A 17,935-nucleotide genomic window follows, 5' to 3' on the forward strand; every position below is an offset into this window, starting at 1 on the left:
AAATTAATGTCCCCAGCTTCCTGTCTGCAGGGGCCATTTGTAATGGAGCTTGATGACTTCTTCAATGATGGGGAGCCCTGGAATGCACCAGCCTCCCTCTGCCGGCCACTGTTTGTTCTAAATGCTTTATGGTTATTATTTCTGAGAATTTCCCCTTGACAGAGAGGACCATGAATATTTTTCATTTTTCACAGTAGGAACTGAGGACTGAAAGAGAAAGTTCCCTAAGATTGGAGAATTAGTGATAGGCAGAGCCAGAATTGGAACCCAGGGAATCCTGATCCCATACTCTGGACTCTGGGTAAATGGCAGTCAGAGAAGCTTCCCCAGGGAAGGCAAGGCCAGAGCAGAATGTGCCAGGAAGAGCAGGTAGGAACCAACCTGGAGAAGAGCAGGAGGCAGGCGAGAGGACTGTCCTTCCAAGATCCTGAGCGGTGCCAGGGCAGGAGCCTGAGGAACATCACAGGGAGCACTGGAAAACTTTAAGGCCAACACTAAGGTGCCCAGATTGCAGTGGACAACCGGGAGAAAGTGGGACCAGAGAGGTAAACAGAGGCCACGTCTTTGTTTAGGTGTTTACAATTATTTTTTCTATTAGCAACTGGGAGCCATTGAAGGGCCACACAAGGGAGCATGATCTTGGTGACTGTGGGGTTTAAGGGTTCACCCATGAGACTGGGTCAGAGGAGAAAGATGGAAGGAGTACAGGAAGCATCATAAAGCAAGATTCACTTTCCAGATCACTGTGTAACACGGCTGGCACACAAGCTCATGTGCATGTGCACGTGCGTGCGCACTCGCACGCGCGCGCGCGCGCGCACACACACACACACACACACACACACACACACACACACTCTCTTCAGCTAATCACCTGTCTTTGGACGAAGCTCACAAGATGGCCTCATATTGGAAAGGCCAGTCTTGACCCCACCGTATGTGTTATTTTCTTAGGGTTTTGTCAACCAGTGATGCAGAGATCATTCTCCAAACCTCCTCTCTTTTTATCTGATTCTGGATTTACCCCCTGCCTCCGAGTGCATCTTCTCTGCTCTGAGCCACCGCATGAGGCCGCAATTGCAGAGCTCCAGGCTCTTCCGAGCAAATAAACCAAAGATGCTGGACTTAAAATCCATGCATCTTTTAGAATGGTGAATTAAGAACCAGAGGAGTCCTGGCCTTTTGAAAAGCAGAAGCGTTGCAATAAGTGGCATCAAAAAAAATGGGGGGGTAGGGTTGCCTGGCTTTTCAGGATGCCAGAGGTTCTTAACCAAATCACTGCAAATGATCCTTTTCCATCCCCTGGGCACGTCTGGTGAGAACTAGAGCACTGTGTAAGAAGTTAATAAGACAATTTATGGAGCGCCACTGGGGGCAATTTTACGTTCATTATCCCCACTCTTCAAAACAGATTAAATATTATGACCTCATTTCAAAAATAAGGGGACTGAGGCTCAGGGACTTGTCCAAGATAAATCCACATTCTTTCCTTTGCACCGGCAACTCAGATTAGAAGATGATCTTGAAAATTATTAAAATTAACTTCCTTCCTTCCCTGCATTTATCCCTCACATCATTTCTGAATAATGGCCCTTATTTTATTTGCTGGTTACTGGCCTCCTCCTGCTTCTCCAAATAGAAGAATTGAAGCCCTCCTGTGATTAAGAAAATTCCCTGCCTGCTCCTAGGGCTGGACACAGGTCCTTCTCTTTTCTTCCTCTGGATCATGCACATTTCTGAGTATTTCTCCGGCTGTCTCAAGTCTTTGGTTGTGGTGGTTGTGGTCTTCCATCCAGGCAAGATGCTGTGGAATAGCCACATTCCTGAAGAAGACCTTGTTCTGATTTTTACAGTGCAGTCCATCTTTACAGTGTGAAAGAGCAAGGATTTTAGAATAAGGCATACCTGGGTTCAAGTCACACCACCAATATTTGTTATCAGGGTGACTCAACAAGATTTAATCCCTTCATGCAGACCCTGCATGTATAAAATTGACTTAATATTAATCTTTTAGCTATAAAAATTGAATAGAAGTATATGCACATATACATACATACACACACAAGTGCATACACACACATCAGCAAACCTAAGCAGGCCTCAACAAATCACAGGTCCCTTTGTCTTGGGGCAGCCTCTAGAGTAGCAGTCTTTATCTGGTCCAGCCCACAGCGGATGATAGATAGCAAGTGTCTAGGGGAAGTCAAGATGCCTACAGAGCCCAGAAACAAGCAGAAACCTCACTGAGGGCCCATCCTGCTTGGTGGCTGGAGAAACCAGCTGAGCCTCTAGGAAAGGTGACCATTCTGGAAGGGCCATCTGTCCCCAGACCATCTTCTGGGCTCACTGCGGCCCTGACACAACTTCCCAATGGAGAACAAACACTGCCATGCTTTGCTGAAGCCCCAAGCATACCACCATCCCCTGCCCCTGGGGCGATGCCAGTGTGAACAGAGACCCACTCACAGAGCAGAGAATTGTGTAGCTGGAAAAATACAAGAAACTACTCCCTGGAGGGTTTTATTGATCCTTCAAGAACTTTTGGTGGCTAGGGCAATGCAACTTCATTCTCTGTGACATTCTGGCAGGCAGAGCAGGGTGTCAACTAGAAATCCGGCACATTCCCTGGCTTGTGCCACAAGGGGAGTGCGCCCCCTGCTGATCACCATGGGGTAGCGCTAGCACATCCCTCTGGGAGAAGCTCCTGCTTTTCCTGTCCAGCCCTCATGCTAGGCTGAGAGCAGGCATTTTTGCAAGCCTCATGGTCCCTCTCTTGCTTGTCATGGGATGGACACTGTGGCAATGCTAAGGAAAAATCAGCAGACCCTTCCCTTGAGGTGCTCACAGCGTGCTGCAGGATGCAGACAGACAGACAGCAATAGCACCAGACTCTGCTATAGTAAAAGGCAAGGTGGGGGTGAAGGGCAGAAAGCCATTTGAGATCATAAGTGATATTTTTAGAAGAATGACCTTGGATTTTCTCAAATCTGAAACAGGTGACTTGAGAAACATCTAAGATTTAATTACAACTCACCAGCGTGTGGCGGCTCCGGGGCTGAATACCCTATGCTGCCGGTGAAGCATCTGTGGCTAGAGACACAGCAACGCAGAGCTGATTGCCATGTGCCTAGCACACAGGGGCAGTGCTTGCGGCCAGAAGCACAGTCAGAGAGACCCTTTAAGGGACAAAATAGAGCGGGACCATGGGGAAGGAAGAGCAGAGAAGACAGAGGTAGCCCCACGAGCAAAGGCTCAGCACAGACAGAAATGCAATGTTATCAGAGCTATCGTAGGCCAGACACCTTGAATATGCTAGAAACTTTACACCAGTCTAGAATTCCTGATCCAAAGATCTGAAGCACAAAATTCTCCAAATCCAAAACTTGTTGAGCACTTTTGTGACGTCACAAGTAGAAAATTCCCCACACAATCTCATGTGACAAGTCAGTCGAAACACAAGTGCATGAAAAACGTTGTGTGAAATTACCTTCAGACTATGCATCAGGGGTGTCTATGAAACATCAATGAACTTCATGTTTAGACTTGAGTCTCATCCCCAAGATATCTCATTATATAGATCCAAGTACTCCAAAATCTGAAACACTTGGTCCCAAGTGAGTCCTCTAGATGAGTTAAACCATTGTGGTCATGTCCTCAAAATCTCAATGGCTTAACACTTAAGATTTTGTTTTTCTCTTACACTTAGTCAGGGAGGTCACTGAAGTGTCCCGCAAGGCATCTCCCCGCCTAGGCCCAGAGCACCACACCCCACCTCCTGAGTTCATCTTTTTGTGGATTTAAGGGAAAATCAGTGTCTTGTGGGCTAGGTGTGGCAAGGACTGATAATGAGTTCCAATGAAAAACCAAGTCAATGGAAAGTCCCTTTGGGGATTGGCAGGGGTGACGCTGTGTGACATGTGGACCCAGGAGCTCTTGTTCATCCAACAGCGCTCTCAGAACACTGGAGCTAGGTTCTGAGATTCAGGAGAAGAGTCAGGGTCTCTGGGCTCAGCAGCCCCATGTCACGATACTAGTATAATAAGTTTACGACCATTTTGTAAGTGCTACGGAAGGAAGGGACCAAGGCCCAGTGGAACCTCAGTGAGAGAGCCCAGAAGTCCCAAGGAGTGGGGAATGAGAAGACACACCCCTGATAGAAAGGGATGAACATGGAGCTGTTGGCCGGGACACTAAGAAAGAGACTGACATGGTTCAATGTCACCAGTAGTGCTCATGACACATCCATCTCTCGTTGGGGTGCACATAAAGAACAGTGTGCCCTCATGATGTCAAGTCAGATCTGGAAAAGGTGAATGTAGTCTGATTTTCCCTTAAATCCACAGAAAGATGGACTCGGCCTCCTTCGTGGTAAGAGCCATACAAAATAAAACTACACTGACATGGCATTTGTCATCTACCAGATTAATGAAAATCCCAGTCTAACAACAGGCTGTGTCGCCAAGGTGCTGAGAAAAGAGGTGTTGTCACTCACTGTTGGAAGGAGTGCACACTGACTCGACCCAGCAATGGGGAACTTGGTAATGTTGATCAAAGTTAAGGGTAGGTGCTCGTTGACCTAGTCATCTTACCGTAGGGATTTATCCTACAGGTACTTTTGCATACTCTTGAGGATGAGATAACTCACTGTGGCAATGTCAGTAAAAGACTAAAAATAACCCAACAATTCACATTAGTAGACTGATTTCAAAAATTACAATTTGTAAATGATGCTGGAGAAACTGGTAATCCATATGGAAGAGAATGTTTCTCAACCTGCCTCAAAGTCAACTCAAAATGGATCAAAGAGCTAGGAATTAGACCAGAAACTATGCAACTCCTAGAAGAAAAGGTAGGGTCAACACTCCAGCATGTAGGTTCAGGCAATGACTTTCTCAGTAGGACCCCCAAAGCTCAGGAAATAATGCCGAGAGTTAATAAATGGGATGTCATCAAATTAAAAAGCATCCGTAAAGCAAAGGAAACAGGAATGTGAAGAGAGAAACTACAGAATAGCAGAGAATCTTTGAAAGCTACTTTTCTGACAGAGGATTAATATCTAAAATATGTAACTCAAAAAATTTAACACCAAAAAACAAACAACCCGATGAATACATCGCAAATGATGGAAATAAATACCTCTCAAAAGAAGAAATACCCATGACCAACAAATACTTGAGAAGATGCTCAACATCATTAACAAGTAGGGAAATGCAGATCCAAAGGATGCTAAAATTTCATCTGACTCCAGTTAGAATGGCAGTCATTAAGAACATAAGCAATAATAAGTGCTGGGGAGGGTGTGGAGGAATAGGAACATTTTTACACTGTTGGGGGGGAGATTGTAAATTAGTGCAACCACTGTGGAAATCAGTATGGAGGTTGCTCAGGAGACTAGGCATGGAACCACCATTTGACCCAGCTATACTAGTCCTCGGAATTTATCCTGAAGAATTAAAGTCAGCACACTGTGGCGAGATATGCACACCCATGTTTATAGAAGCACAATTCACAATAACTAAACTATAGCACCAGCCCAGGTATCTGTCAATGGGAGGATAGATGAAGAAACCATGATACATATATACATATATATACACATACACATACGATGTTTTATTCAGACACAAAGAAAAAATTAAACTATGTCATTTTCAGAAAAATGAGTTGAACTTAAGAACATTATGTTAGGTGAAATAAGTCAAACTCAGAAAATCCAGGGTCGTTTGTTTTCTCTCCTATATGAAAACTAGGGAGGAAAAGGGAAAGAAGATGGTGCATCTCATGAAAATCAAATGGAGGTCAGTAAAGTAGAGGAAAGGAACCAGGGACAGAGAGGAGGGAAGGGACAGGGAACTACTAGGGAATGACATTGGCCAAATTATATTTTAATATCATGTGCATGTACAAATATGTAACAACAAAACCCACCGTTGTATATAATTGAAATATACCAATTATAAATATGAGAAAAAAATCACAGTTTATCTATAAAAAATAGTACACATCTTATAAAAAGGAATCATGAAGCTGTTCATGTACTAAAACAGAAACATCCAAGAGATAAGAGTTAAGTGAGAAACACAAAGTATGATACATCATGTTATATGCTACCTTTGATATAAGAAAGGCAAAGGCGAAAATCTGTATTCAATGATAATATATAAGAGTGCTTAAGTATAACTGTCAGGATAGGCTAGGTTATGCTTCAGTAACAAATTACTTAACATCCTAGAAGCTTATGCAATACAATTTTTACTACTTGTGTTTCATAAGCACTGAAGATTGGCTGTGTCTCTAATACATACTACCTTCACTGTGAGACCAGGCCCATGGACAAGGAACTAAAGGAATTTTGCAGGTTTTATGGCAGAGAGAAAGAGACATGGTAAACCATGAATTGGCTATTAAACCTTCCATCTCAGTGTGAACCAAGTGATATTTCTGCTCACATGCCACTGAGCAAGCTAGCCACATGACCACTTCTGAGTGCAGCAGGGCAAACGTGTATCCTGTGGGGAAGGGTACCATCAATCACCGGGTCTATAGGATAGACATGTGTAGGCCTCTCTCTGGGAGAGGAATCAACTAACTCTGCCCAAGATTGCAATTTACTACTGAGAAATTAATATAAGAGTGATTACCTGTGGGATCAGATTGTGGAAACTAGATGGATGAGACGTAGGAAAAAGACCTATATTTTTCACTTAACTTATATATACATTTGAACAGAGTGAGTATACGATATATTCAGAAGTATATATGTTAAGTCAGGTTCCTATGTAAAAATGTATCCATCCCCCCTTATCTGTGACATGACCCCTTGAACCTTGGGTATATAATCTGAATCCACAGGATGTTCTTACCATCCTATTGACAATAATTCCAAATAATACTTACTCAGTGGATCAGAATCAGTAACTCACAGAAATACAAAAGCAGCTCTCCATATTCCCTTCAAAGAAGAGTAACTACTCAGGGGGCCTGGGAGGGAGCGAGGAACTGGATGTAACTCAAGGCCCCAGGCCACTCAATAAGGGACGCTTGGGTCTCCACCACGTGTGGGACTCCAGTGACTGGATAGATGAGGAACCTACACATAAAACTTGTGGGAAACCTCGAGGTCTGGAAGAGAAGGAAAGCAATTGACTGAAAAAATGAGCCCTAAGTTTAGACGCTAAGAAAATGTATGCTGGGTCATGAGTGGAGTGCAGGATGGACTGGGGAGCCGTTCAAGGCCAGAGACAAGAACAGCAGGAGGAGGCAACACCCAAGTTGGGGCAATCAAGGGCTAGAAGTTGCTGGACTAGACCACCCAGGAGTCTGGGCCAGGCTTCTGACTGGGTTTTCAGAATTCCATCCTGTGGCTCAGGCTGACCTTACTGGGAGTTTACAGTCCCTAGAGAGAACTCGGGAGGAGGTTCCCAAAGCCCAGCAGGGGGTAGCAGGAGCTGCTCTGCAGCTCAGGAGGTTGAAAGCAGCCATTTGTGCACACGCTTCACTTGCAGATGCTCTGAGGATGCCTATGGGGACCTCGATGGCCTTTTCATGGCATTGGAGAGCTTCCAGGGGACTCTGCCTATGGCTGACCACTCTCTCCTGTGACCCCCCCACTTCTGTCTTCCAGTATCACTTCAACCCCTCGCAGTCCATCCTGGTGATGGAAGGGGACGACATAGGGAACGTCAACCGCGCCCTCCAGAAGGTGTCCTACATCAACTCCAGGCAGTTCCCGACGGCAGGCGTGCGGCGCCTCAGAGTGTCCTCCAAAGTCCAGTGAGTGGACGCCAGTCTGCCTAGGACCCTAGCCATCCTGGAGGTAGCAGGGATGTTGCTTTGGGGACATTCCCTTGTGAAACAGGATTGGCAGTTCTTCATGTCTCTGCTGGGAGGCTGCTGCGATGGATCTGGTCTCCTTTGTGCTTTCTTAAGGAAAACACTGTTTCTCCAACTTGCATCCACCTTTCTGTGCTTCATTCTGCATCTAGTCTGAGGCCTGGGGGGGCATGGCTTCCTATAAATTCTCAAAGGGCGGGGTTTGAAGTGGTCTGATTTGAAGACACACTGCCTGCCCTGGTACATGGTAGGCATTTGGCAAAGACTTATTAAATTGAATTAAATGATCAACCCAGCCTCCCAGAATTCCTGAATACTATGGGTAAAGCCAGAGGAAGAAAGGGCGTGGTTCTTGTCCCCAGGGAGATGAGTTAAATTAACAAAAGGAGACTGGTACTGCAATCTTTGGATAGCACACTTATGGCCCATCAAATCACTTCCCAGCCAGAGCAGCTACCTGGGAGGGCCATTAGGAAGAAGGCCCCAGAGAGACTCCCAGGAATGGAGTCTCCAGGCACCTAGAGTAGAACGGCTCAGAGATGAACAATGGGGGAAAGATTGCCTATTGATGACTGCATTGCTGGGGCCTGGGAAGGAGGAGTTACACTCAGGAGGCAATGGAAGGGTCCTTCCTACCCCTGGAGGCCTGGGGGTCGGGTGGGCACCTCCAAGTCAGTACCACATTGGAGCAAAGAAAGGGCTCAGACCGGCCAGTGAGCAGCTCTGAGACAGGCTTCCAGAAACTGCCAGGGGAGAGGAACTTTTGCCTCTATGGCCCAAAGACCCAGCAAGAACAATTTTCAAAGAGGAAACATATATTTGGCAGCGGTCTCAGTCCATAGATGGCAGATTCCATTGCTCTTGACCCAAAGTGAGACAGTACATCACGGTGGAAGGGTGCAGAGAGTAAAGCAGTTCAGGATATGGCAGAAATAAACAAAACATAAACCCCAAAGGCATGGCCCAGTGACCTACCTCCTCCAGCCACATCCCACCTGCCTGTAGGTACCACCCCGTTAATTCCTGTCAGTGGATCCACCCAGACAGCCATTCCCTTGGGGACCTTCCCAATGCATGCAAGATGATGGCTGCCTCCAGGGGTATCATTTGACCCAGGCTTCGCCATTGGAGCCAATATTTTGCCTTGATGACATTGGGGAATACCAGTGACACAAGGGCCACCCTGAGGTCTAATGAAAGAGACAGACCCACTAAACTTTCCTGATCCCAAACCATGAGGCAGGTTCTGGGCAGCCTTTTTCTAGAGGCTTCTAGATTCTTAATACTAGGACGATTATATTTAGCCTCATTACATAGATGAAGAGACTGAGGTTCACAGCCGTGGAACACCCTATTCAGTCTCCCAGCCTAAGAGTGGCAGAGTCGGGCTGTGGACCCCCATCTGTCAAACTTTCCAGTCTTTACTCTGTGGTCATGCCATTGAGCCTCTCAGATACTTTTGTGACAATGCATCAGGAGAAAGGAGCCACAGCGGTCTGTCCCCACCCCTGGGAGAGGCGCACTTGTGTAATCTCCCAGAGAAATCTAACACACACCCTGCAGCAGGAGACGTTAGCTCTGGGCTCTCATGCAATAAGTTGGCTGCAACCAACCAGTGAGACAACAATTTGCTTCTAAATACTAATGCAATTAATATAGCAGTTGCTATCTAGTTAATGTTGCCATTGATTACTTTGTTAAAGGATAATGAAAGCTTTAATAGTTCCTTGTTGATTGCATAGAAAACACCCACTCCTCCCAGGAGCCAACCATTGAAATCCCTACATTGCTGGTAGTTGGGACTATAATGTAGCTTTGAAGCTCTGTCGATCTCCTCCGAGACTCCAGCAGCTCGCCCAAAGCTCTGGAGCGGACGGTTGGACCATTTACTTGTCAGCGCTGTGACTGAAGCTGTCTTTCCAGGTGCTTTGGGGAAGACGTGTGCATCAGCATCCCTGATGTGGATGCTTATGTGATGGTCCTGCAGGCCATCGAGCCCCAGATCACCCTCCGGGGCACAGATCGCTTCTGGAGACCTGCCTCCCAGTTTGAAAGCTCCAGAGGAGTGATCCTCTTCCCCGACATCAAGATCGTGAGCACCTTCGCCAAGGCTGAGGCTCCTGGGGACGTGAAAAGCACAGGTACCGGTGCCTATGGGGTTGTGGGGAAGGTGCGCCTTCATTTCTTGTAGCCATATAAAATCCTGCTTCAGGACAACAGTGCCGTTCACCATGGCGGGGCAGTGCACAGGAGCAAAACAAACAGTGCTGGGGGGTGGGAGGGATAGATGGACTGGAGAATAATGGCCCACCCACACAAGCACCATCGATGCTAAATAATAAGTCAAAAAAAGTAGGATCACACAATATCTCCACTTAGCAAGGTGTCAACTATGTAAGAAGAAAAACAAGAAAGGCCAGGCTCCATGGCACATACCTGTAATCCCAGCAATTCAGGAGGCTGAGGCAGGAGGATCTCAAATTCGAGGCCAGCCTCAGCAACTTAGCAAGACCCTCAGCCATGTACAGAGACCCTGTTTCAAAATACAAACAAAAAGGGCTGGGGATGTCGCTCCATGGTAGAGAGTACCTTGGTTCAATCCCCAGTACCAATAAGAAAGAAAGAAAGAGAAACATCAAAAAGAAGAGACTGCCTAAGAGTGAGTGATATTCTTCGAGATGCACGAGGAGAGTCAATTTGTTTTGCTTCCCTTCATGTTTCTGAAACTGCAAAAAAAAAAAAAAAATTGGGCAAGCATTATTCTGATGAGCATCAGAAAAAAAGCTAAAGATGCACAAGGAACAAAATATTATTTTATTAATATAAATGCAGTAGAAGTTAGAAGTCACTCAGCAACATGGCTCTAAACTCTCGGGAAGGTTCCATTCTTGGGAGGTTTGCTCAGGCAAAGAGTAAATTATCTGTCAGGGAGAAAGACTTCGTTGCACTGAGAGCTACTGTGTGTGCAGGCAGGGAACCGGGGGAAGGAAGGAGGTAGTGAAAGCAGGAGAGGGGAAGAGACTTCCTTCTGTTACCAGAGGGGCCCAGGGTTCTAGGGAAAGCATCTGTTGGAGATCTGTTCTTTCTGCTTCTTCCAAGAGAACACTTTCAACCCTCCTCTCTCCCTCCAAAAGCCACTACTAATGATGTGTTGGTGCCAGTAGGCCTGAGTCCCTGCAGAACTGCTTCTATAATAATCCTAATTATCCACTGCCTTCAACCACACCAGTCCCTAGCGAATGGGGTGCTCGAGAGGCAGCCCTTCTGAGCTCATAAAAATAGACAATGCTTCACCACCAGTCTGGGCAGGGTGGCTTCCCAGTTATGTGCCAAGGTGCATTAGGTCGTGTGAACGTCCCTCTTGCCACTGCCCTCATTGGTGGCTAAAATCAGCCAGCCAGTCAAAGGAAGGCCTGCTGACCTCAGTGGCTAGAGCCCAAGAGCATCTGGATTTGCTGCATCTGACACTGACACCCAGGCAGCAGGGGGAAAGCAATTATCTGGGTGCACATTTCACCTTCTATTTATGACAGGTGCATGCAGAGCACACGGCCAAGTGCCCGAGAGCTATTATTAGTACTCTTATTGTTGTTGGGAATAATCATGATTATAGGTGTCTTAAACAAGCAGGCTGATGGCACTTGCTGTGGAGCCTCAGAAACTGGCCCTAGTGTCATCTTCTACCCTCACTGACTCACTCTTTATGTGATCTCAGTACCAAGGACAGGAACTTCCTCCAGACACACACACACTGTTAGTTCACACCTCTGCTCTCCTCTCTGCCTGGAAGGTCGTTCCCTTCCTCAGCCCCGTTATTGCTGGCAAACATCTCTGCCTACCACCCCACCTCTGTCCTCCACCGCCCTGAGCCCCAGGCTGGACCAGTCTCTGGCTCTGGATGTTGCAGACTGCCGGACCTTCCCTTTAGCACCCAACATTTCCAGCTCTTGGAGGTGATGATCTGTCTATTAAACTAGATCAGGAGCTCCCCAAGGGCTCAGCTCAGGGAGATTCACCTGAACCCAGTGGTCCCTTCAACACAATGGAATCAAGGGAACTGCGGATGGATGATACCAGCAACAGAGAGCACAGGAAATGGCAGGGAGGACACTTGCCTACCTCCCTACCCAGCGCTGGGGCTGTCACTCACACCGGGAGGGAGGAGTCGGAAGGATCTAACTCTCCTCCCAAGAGCTGCAAAGAAGCAGAAAAACTCTGAGAAGCCATTTGACACTATTGTTAATGTTCAACTTGTCTCCAGTGGATATCATTGGGTTTTCAGATCTTGCTAATGTCTCGTGAAACCACTGTGGTTGACGAATAGTTAAAAAGTAAATCTATAGAAATTATTTATAATAACATACATATAATGAGAACAAAACTATTTGGGGCCTATTGAAAAAATTAATCAAAATAAAAATTCTTTTAAAATAATTATCCTGGGGCTGGGGATGTGGCTCAAGCGGTAGCGCGCTCGCCTGGCATGCGTGCGGCCCGGGTTCGATCCCCAGCACCACATACAAAACAAAGATGTTGTGTCCGCTGAGAACTAAAAAATAAATATTAAAAAAATTCTCTCTCTCTCTCTCTCTCTCTCTCTCTCTCTCTTTAAAAAAATAATAATAATTATCCTTTGCGAATCCCTGTTTTTAAGTTTCTATTTTCATGAATGTTTCCTAAGGCTCAAAATATAGCTAGCCTGCTTTGGGGATGAAGAAATATACTTATCCAAATGGACTCGGTTCACAAATCTTTCAAGAGCAGTTGAAGACCAAGTGCTCAGGGGTTACAAGTTTCCCAACTGGGATCAGAAGAACATGGTGTCTAGCTCGGTTCTCCCCCTGAGTCTCTATAACCTGGGGCAGCTCCACCCTGTGACCTTGCACTTCCCCATTGGTGAGATGGGGATGACACTAGTACCCCCTTCATGCCTATTAGGGTTGCGCTGGCATAGTTCCTGGCACAGACCAACCCTCCATAAATACCAGTCACCTTTATCTCAAGATGAGATTTTCATTTAGAACTGCCAAGCAATGTCCACCATTCAAATACTCAGGTCTTCCTCTGAGAAACTTGGAGTCATAAAATCAGGCAGGGACCACCAGACTGAACAACTGATTAACCCACTAATTATTAATGAATTATCAATTAATTATTGGTTATATTGTGCTGACTTAATTGATTATGAATCAATAACCCAGCTCCATTTGAATCATGCCTAGTAACAACTGCTCCACGGCAGCTCCTGCGTCAGACATGGGGGATCTAGTCAGGTACTTCTGCCCTTGAGAACCCCAGAGCCTGGTGGGGGAGACGGACACACACAATGGCCACATGACGAAGCTGTGAGGTCAGGGTGCCAGGCCACTTAGCTCTCCCCTAATTGAGGGCTGTGGCTAATGGAGGCCCTAGCCTGAGCAGGACACTATTTTCAATACTCCCAAGACCCTAGCTCTCTCCAGGGACAAGGAAACTGAGTGCCGGGGAGTTTATCTAACAATTTTATAGCTTCTGGGAGGTAGAGCTGCTTTCCAGTCTCTATCTTTTGACTTTCGTATTCACGCTGTTCCCACTAATTCATGCCACCCAGCCTCAGTGCCACCTGACAGGTGCGCGATGGGCCTGGTATTTGGGATTGCACAGCCTCGTCTCCCGCCCCAGCCCCGGTGCAAACAGAAGAGAGATGAGGAGCAAGGGCTGCCATCCCAGCAGTCCTCATGCCTGTGTCCCCCACCCGCACCTTCCCACAGCTCCCAGATCGGCAGTCCTAGAAGAAATGCTTCACAACTTAGACTTCTGTGACATTCTGGTGCTTGGAGGGGACTTGGACCCTCGGCAGGAGTGCTTGGAGCTCAGCCACAGTGAGCTGCACCAGCGACACCTGGATGCCACCAACTCCACTGCAGGTTACTCTATCTATGGTAAGGTCCTGCTCAGCACCCCCCAGCCCAGGGGTCCTCTCTGCACCACCTTGACAGAGGCCCGGGTGTGGCGGCACCTGTAGGCAGCCCTGGGGCCAGCTGGAGACCCTGGACATCAGGGGCACGGTGTCTAGACTCTCCTTTGGAGAGCTACTCCAGCATCTTGGGATGTATGGTCCCCCACCCCAACTCCTGGAAAAATCTGTAGAAACCAGCAGGAAACTTCTCCTATAATGTTTGATCCCAATGTTATGGTGATATTTGGGAGACTGAGGCCGAAACACTCCAGTAGAAACCAGTCTATGTGGAAACGCTCCCGTCAGTTTCATTGGTCCCTTGGAACTTCTGCTCTGCACATTGTCTACCCCTCACATCTGGACCTCTTAGCCCTGATGGATTCACAAGACCCACGAGTTCCAGCAGCCCCAGCCTGTCTCCCCCGTCTCCTCTTCCTCCTCTTTCTTTTGCTTCCTGATGACCAGTGCGCTCTCTTGGCACAGGTGTGGGCTCCATGAGCCGCTACGAGCAGGTTCTGCGTCACATCCGCTACCGCAACTGGCACCCGACTTCCCTGGACACCCGGCGGTTCCGGATCAAGTGCTCAGAGCTCAACGGGCGCTACACGAGCAACGAGTTCAACTTGGAGGTGGGGACACCCTGCGTGGTCGGGGAAGCCCTGAGTCACCTGTTCAGTCCCTCGTGCTTTCAGGAGAACTATGACAATTGGCCCACCTGCCACTCCTGGTCACTGTCACCCCTTCTTGCTCTTCCCAGGTCAGTGTCCTCCACGAAGTCAGAGCCTCAGACAAGGAGCATGTCAACCACCTTATTGTGCAGCCACCCTTCCTCCAGTCTGTCCATCACCCCGAGTCCCACAGCAGCATCCAGCGCAGTTCAGGTAGGACACCTAAGAGGAGGGACCTCAGGATGCGGGGTGGTCACTGTGACTCAAGATCGTCCACTAAACAGTTAGGTGGCAGCAGCTGTAGGCACTCAGAACTGTGGAGAGGCATCCTGCCGTGGAGAAGATATGGGTCCTTCCTGGGAGGACCCGGCTGCCCTAGGGATCCAGTCAAGTAAGGAGACATTACGCACAATACATAGTAGCCGAGGTTGCTACAAAATTAAACCAGTACCTTCAGGTCTAGCTCTGGATGAAGCTTTGCCTGAAGCCCTTACATGCACTCGCACACAGATAGCTTACACACATACACACACACACCATATTGTAAAGTCTCCTGTCCATACCACTGTGGAGCACTTACCATAGTGTGTCATCTGGGGCCATTTGTGTCTCTCCCTTCTAAACTTTAGAGTACCTGGGTCTCAGTGAGGGCTCCCTTGTAATCTGAAGGGAGAAGCCTGAGGTAGAAGAGAGCTAGCATTTATTGAACACCTACTCTGTGCCTCTGCAGAAACTCACATCTTCTTTGCAATGACCCACAGACAGGAACTATTGACTCTGCTACATAGAGGATGAAAGTATAGCCCAGACAGGGTCAGGGGCTGACCCAGAGTTCTGGGGGGAAGTGCATTTTAACCCAAGCATGGATGCTTGGTTCATGCTCCATCGCAGAATGCGCTAGGCCTTTGTTCATCCTGTCACGTGGCTTCCTTCCTCCTTGCAGTGGTCCCGAGCATCGCCACAGTGGTCATCATCATCTCCGTGTGCATGCTAGTGTTTGTGGTGGCCATGGGTGTGTACCGAGTGCGGATTGCCCACCAGCACTTCATGCAGGAGACCGAGGCTGCCAAGGAGGCCGAGATGGACTGGGACGACTCTGCGCTGACCATCACGGTCAACCCCATGGAGGTGAGACTCCCGTCATGCTGGGAACTCCGGGTTGGGTGCTTATCTCTCCAGCCACTCAATTATTCCTGTGCTCAGAGTCTATCCCTTCATCCAGCTGTCTATCCACCAGGTCTTCCTGTCTCAGCTTCTCCCTCCCTCTCGACCTGATCAGACCGTATTTTGCCACCAATTATATTCTCTGATTAAAAACGTGGGAATTGTTCTCACACCACAAATGGAACCAGAAATCTGTTAAGGCAAGGAACCACATGGTGTCTATTCCTTGCCTCTCCCGTGGTTCAGCGCTGACTAACACTTCGGGACTTGGTATTAAATCCTTGATTAACTGACAGTGCGAGTTACCCGGCTTTGCTCCAGAGTGGCTGCAGAGTTCAGAATAGGCTAAAACATACAACAGCGAACCTGCCATTTATTAAGCTCCCCATTATGCCAGACCCTGTATGTGGGGCTCCATATTCAGCACCCCATGAAGTAGGGTCATCATCCTCAGCTACCAAGATGGGAAACATGAGAGAAGAGAAATAGAGTGCTCCGGTTCCCAGGACCGGTATTCAAACTGTCTTGTCATATTCTAAAGTTCATTTCGCTTCAGTCAGTGGGCAGCCCCCAAATCCGTCCATGATTGTGCAAGACCCCTGCTCTGCACAACTACCAAGGAAAGCTACCTACTCATGCCCTTTGCCCTTGGGTGCTGAGCTTAGGGAAGTAGGGGACAATCAGGAAGAGTCATGGGAAATAACAAAGTGGTCATTCCAGCCTTGTCCCCAGTTTTGCCCTCTGCCCAGTTTTGGTCTCATGCTCTGATTTCAGAGCCACCATGCCATTGTGGCTCTGTGTCTCTAAGCACCTGATGTGGGAACAGTGCTGAGCCCACCTCGGTGGGGACTCCAGAACACCATCCTCCGAGGGCTGAGCCTCAGATGTGGAAATGAAGTGCAGTCTGAGGACCAGGGAGCCGGGGCAAACCTGGAGATGTCGGTGCCCAGTGAGGTTGAGTAGGAAGAGCCCTGGGGACTGGAGTGTGCAGGGAAGAACAGTGCTTGAGAAGGCTGCCCAAGGGAGGCCTTGAGGAACAGGTAGGATTTGGGGGAACCAAAGTAGAAGAGAGACATTCTAGAGAGAGGCTGTAGCCAAGCAAAGAGACACCTCTTCTATGATCTAGTTCACCAGCTCAAAATGAATCTAGAAACAAGATTTTGCTGCAATCACCAAAAAGGTAGAGGGAGGGAGGGAAGGAGGGAGGGAGGGAAGGTGGGGGGAGACTGGGACTGGAAAGGTGGGGTACAATTTGAGGACACAAGCCAAGGGGTGAGTGCAGGCATGGGGAGTTAAGACCTGGTCTTTGTTCTTTCCAAAGTAATGTTTCTGAGGCACAGCACACCTGAGTCTCGGCTTAGAAGGTCTTCTGCTCCCAGCGACATCATATTTCATCCTAGAAAGGGGTGCAAGAGTAAATGCTGCACTCTCACGGAGAAGCAAAGTTGCAAAGCTCCATTTAGATTGGCTTTGGAAATGCCAGACAAGTCCTGGCCTGACAGGTTCAGTCCCCACTGGATGGTACTCCCATCCTCTACACTAACGCTGACCTGCAGTTCATGTCTTAGAATTGGCTGATCTTCAGGCCCTTGTGTCTCCCCTAATTTCCCTTCATCAAAAGACCTCCTTCCCAGAAAGCCTTTCTTCAGTTCCCAGGAGTTAGCTTGAAGAGAAGGGAGTCCCCAGGGACCCTCAATGTTTCCTTAACCGACTAAGAAAGGTAAGCTCCCAAATTGCCTCTGTTGGGCCCCTGGTGAGTGTCTTCTTTCCCTCTGTGACATCCAGAAACACGAAGAACCAGGCCACGGGGAAGAGGAGAGCGAGGGAGAGGAGGAGGAGGAGGAAGCAGAGGAAGATGTGAGCTCCAGCAGCAGCGACTCTGACGACAGCGAAGAGGAGGAGGAGGAGGGGATGGGCAGAGGCAGGCACGAGCGGAGTGGCGCCAGGCAAGCCCAGCTAGAGTGGGATGACTCCACCCTCCCCTACTAGTGTCCCAGGCCTGCTCCCAGCCCGCGTGTCCCTTTTGTAAAGCCCGACCCAGTGTATGCCCGAGTCTATCACGCTCGCCGCCGATTTCGATGACAGGTCTGGGTGGCCTTCTCCGGCTTTCTAGAACCTGCCCCACGTGCCTTGGGCATTGATTGTGTCCAAGCAAAGGGCAGCTCCGAGAAGCCCAGTGTCACCACCAGTGCAGACTTCAGGGTGGACGTTGTCCTGTAGTCCCCACGTCTCCTGCCCCGGGCTCACCCGGCTCCCTGCCAGCCAAGCCTCAGAGTTCTGAACAGCTTGCTCCTTTCTGCAGGGGAGAAGGTCCACCCTGGTGTCAGTCCCT

The 17,935-nt window shown here is 48.3% G+C and overlaps 1 protein-coding gene across 1 annotated transcript in view; it reads left to right on the plus strand.

Annotated features, from left to right (window-relative positions):
* Clstn2 (calsyntenin 2) overlaps positions 1 to 17,592 on the plus strand; it is a 337,621-nt gene extending 320,029 nt beyond the window's left edge. The window contains exons 11-17 of the mRNA XM_077795496.1: positions 7,625 to 7,773; positions 9,757 to 9,974; positions 13,584 to 13,754; positions 14,255 to 14,400; positions 14,529 to 14,652; positions 15,383 to 15,567; positions 17,389 to 17,592. Coding sequence (XP_077651622.1) covers positions 7,625 to 7,773; positions 9,757 to 9,974; positions 13,584 to 13,754; positions 14,255 to 14,400; positions 14,529 to 14,652; positions 15,383 to 15,567; positions 17,389 to 17,592 — 1,197 coding nt within the window. The remainder of the gene's footprint in view (positions 1 to 7,624; positions 7,774 to 9,756; positions 9,975 to 13,583; positions 13,755 to 14,254; positions 14,401 to 14,528; positions 14,653 to 15,382; positions 15,568 to 17,388) is intronic.
* Positions 17,593 to 17,935: the final 343 nt, after the last annotated feature.

Source organism: Urocitellus parryii, chromosome 2, assembly GCF_045843805.1.
Source record: "Urocitellus parryii isolate mUroPar1 chromosome 2, mUroPar1.hap1, whole genome shotgun sequence".
Lineage (NCBI taxonomy): Eukaryota > Metazoa > Chordata > Mammalia > Rodentia > Sciuridae > Urocitellus > Urocitellus parryii.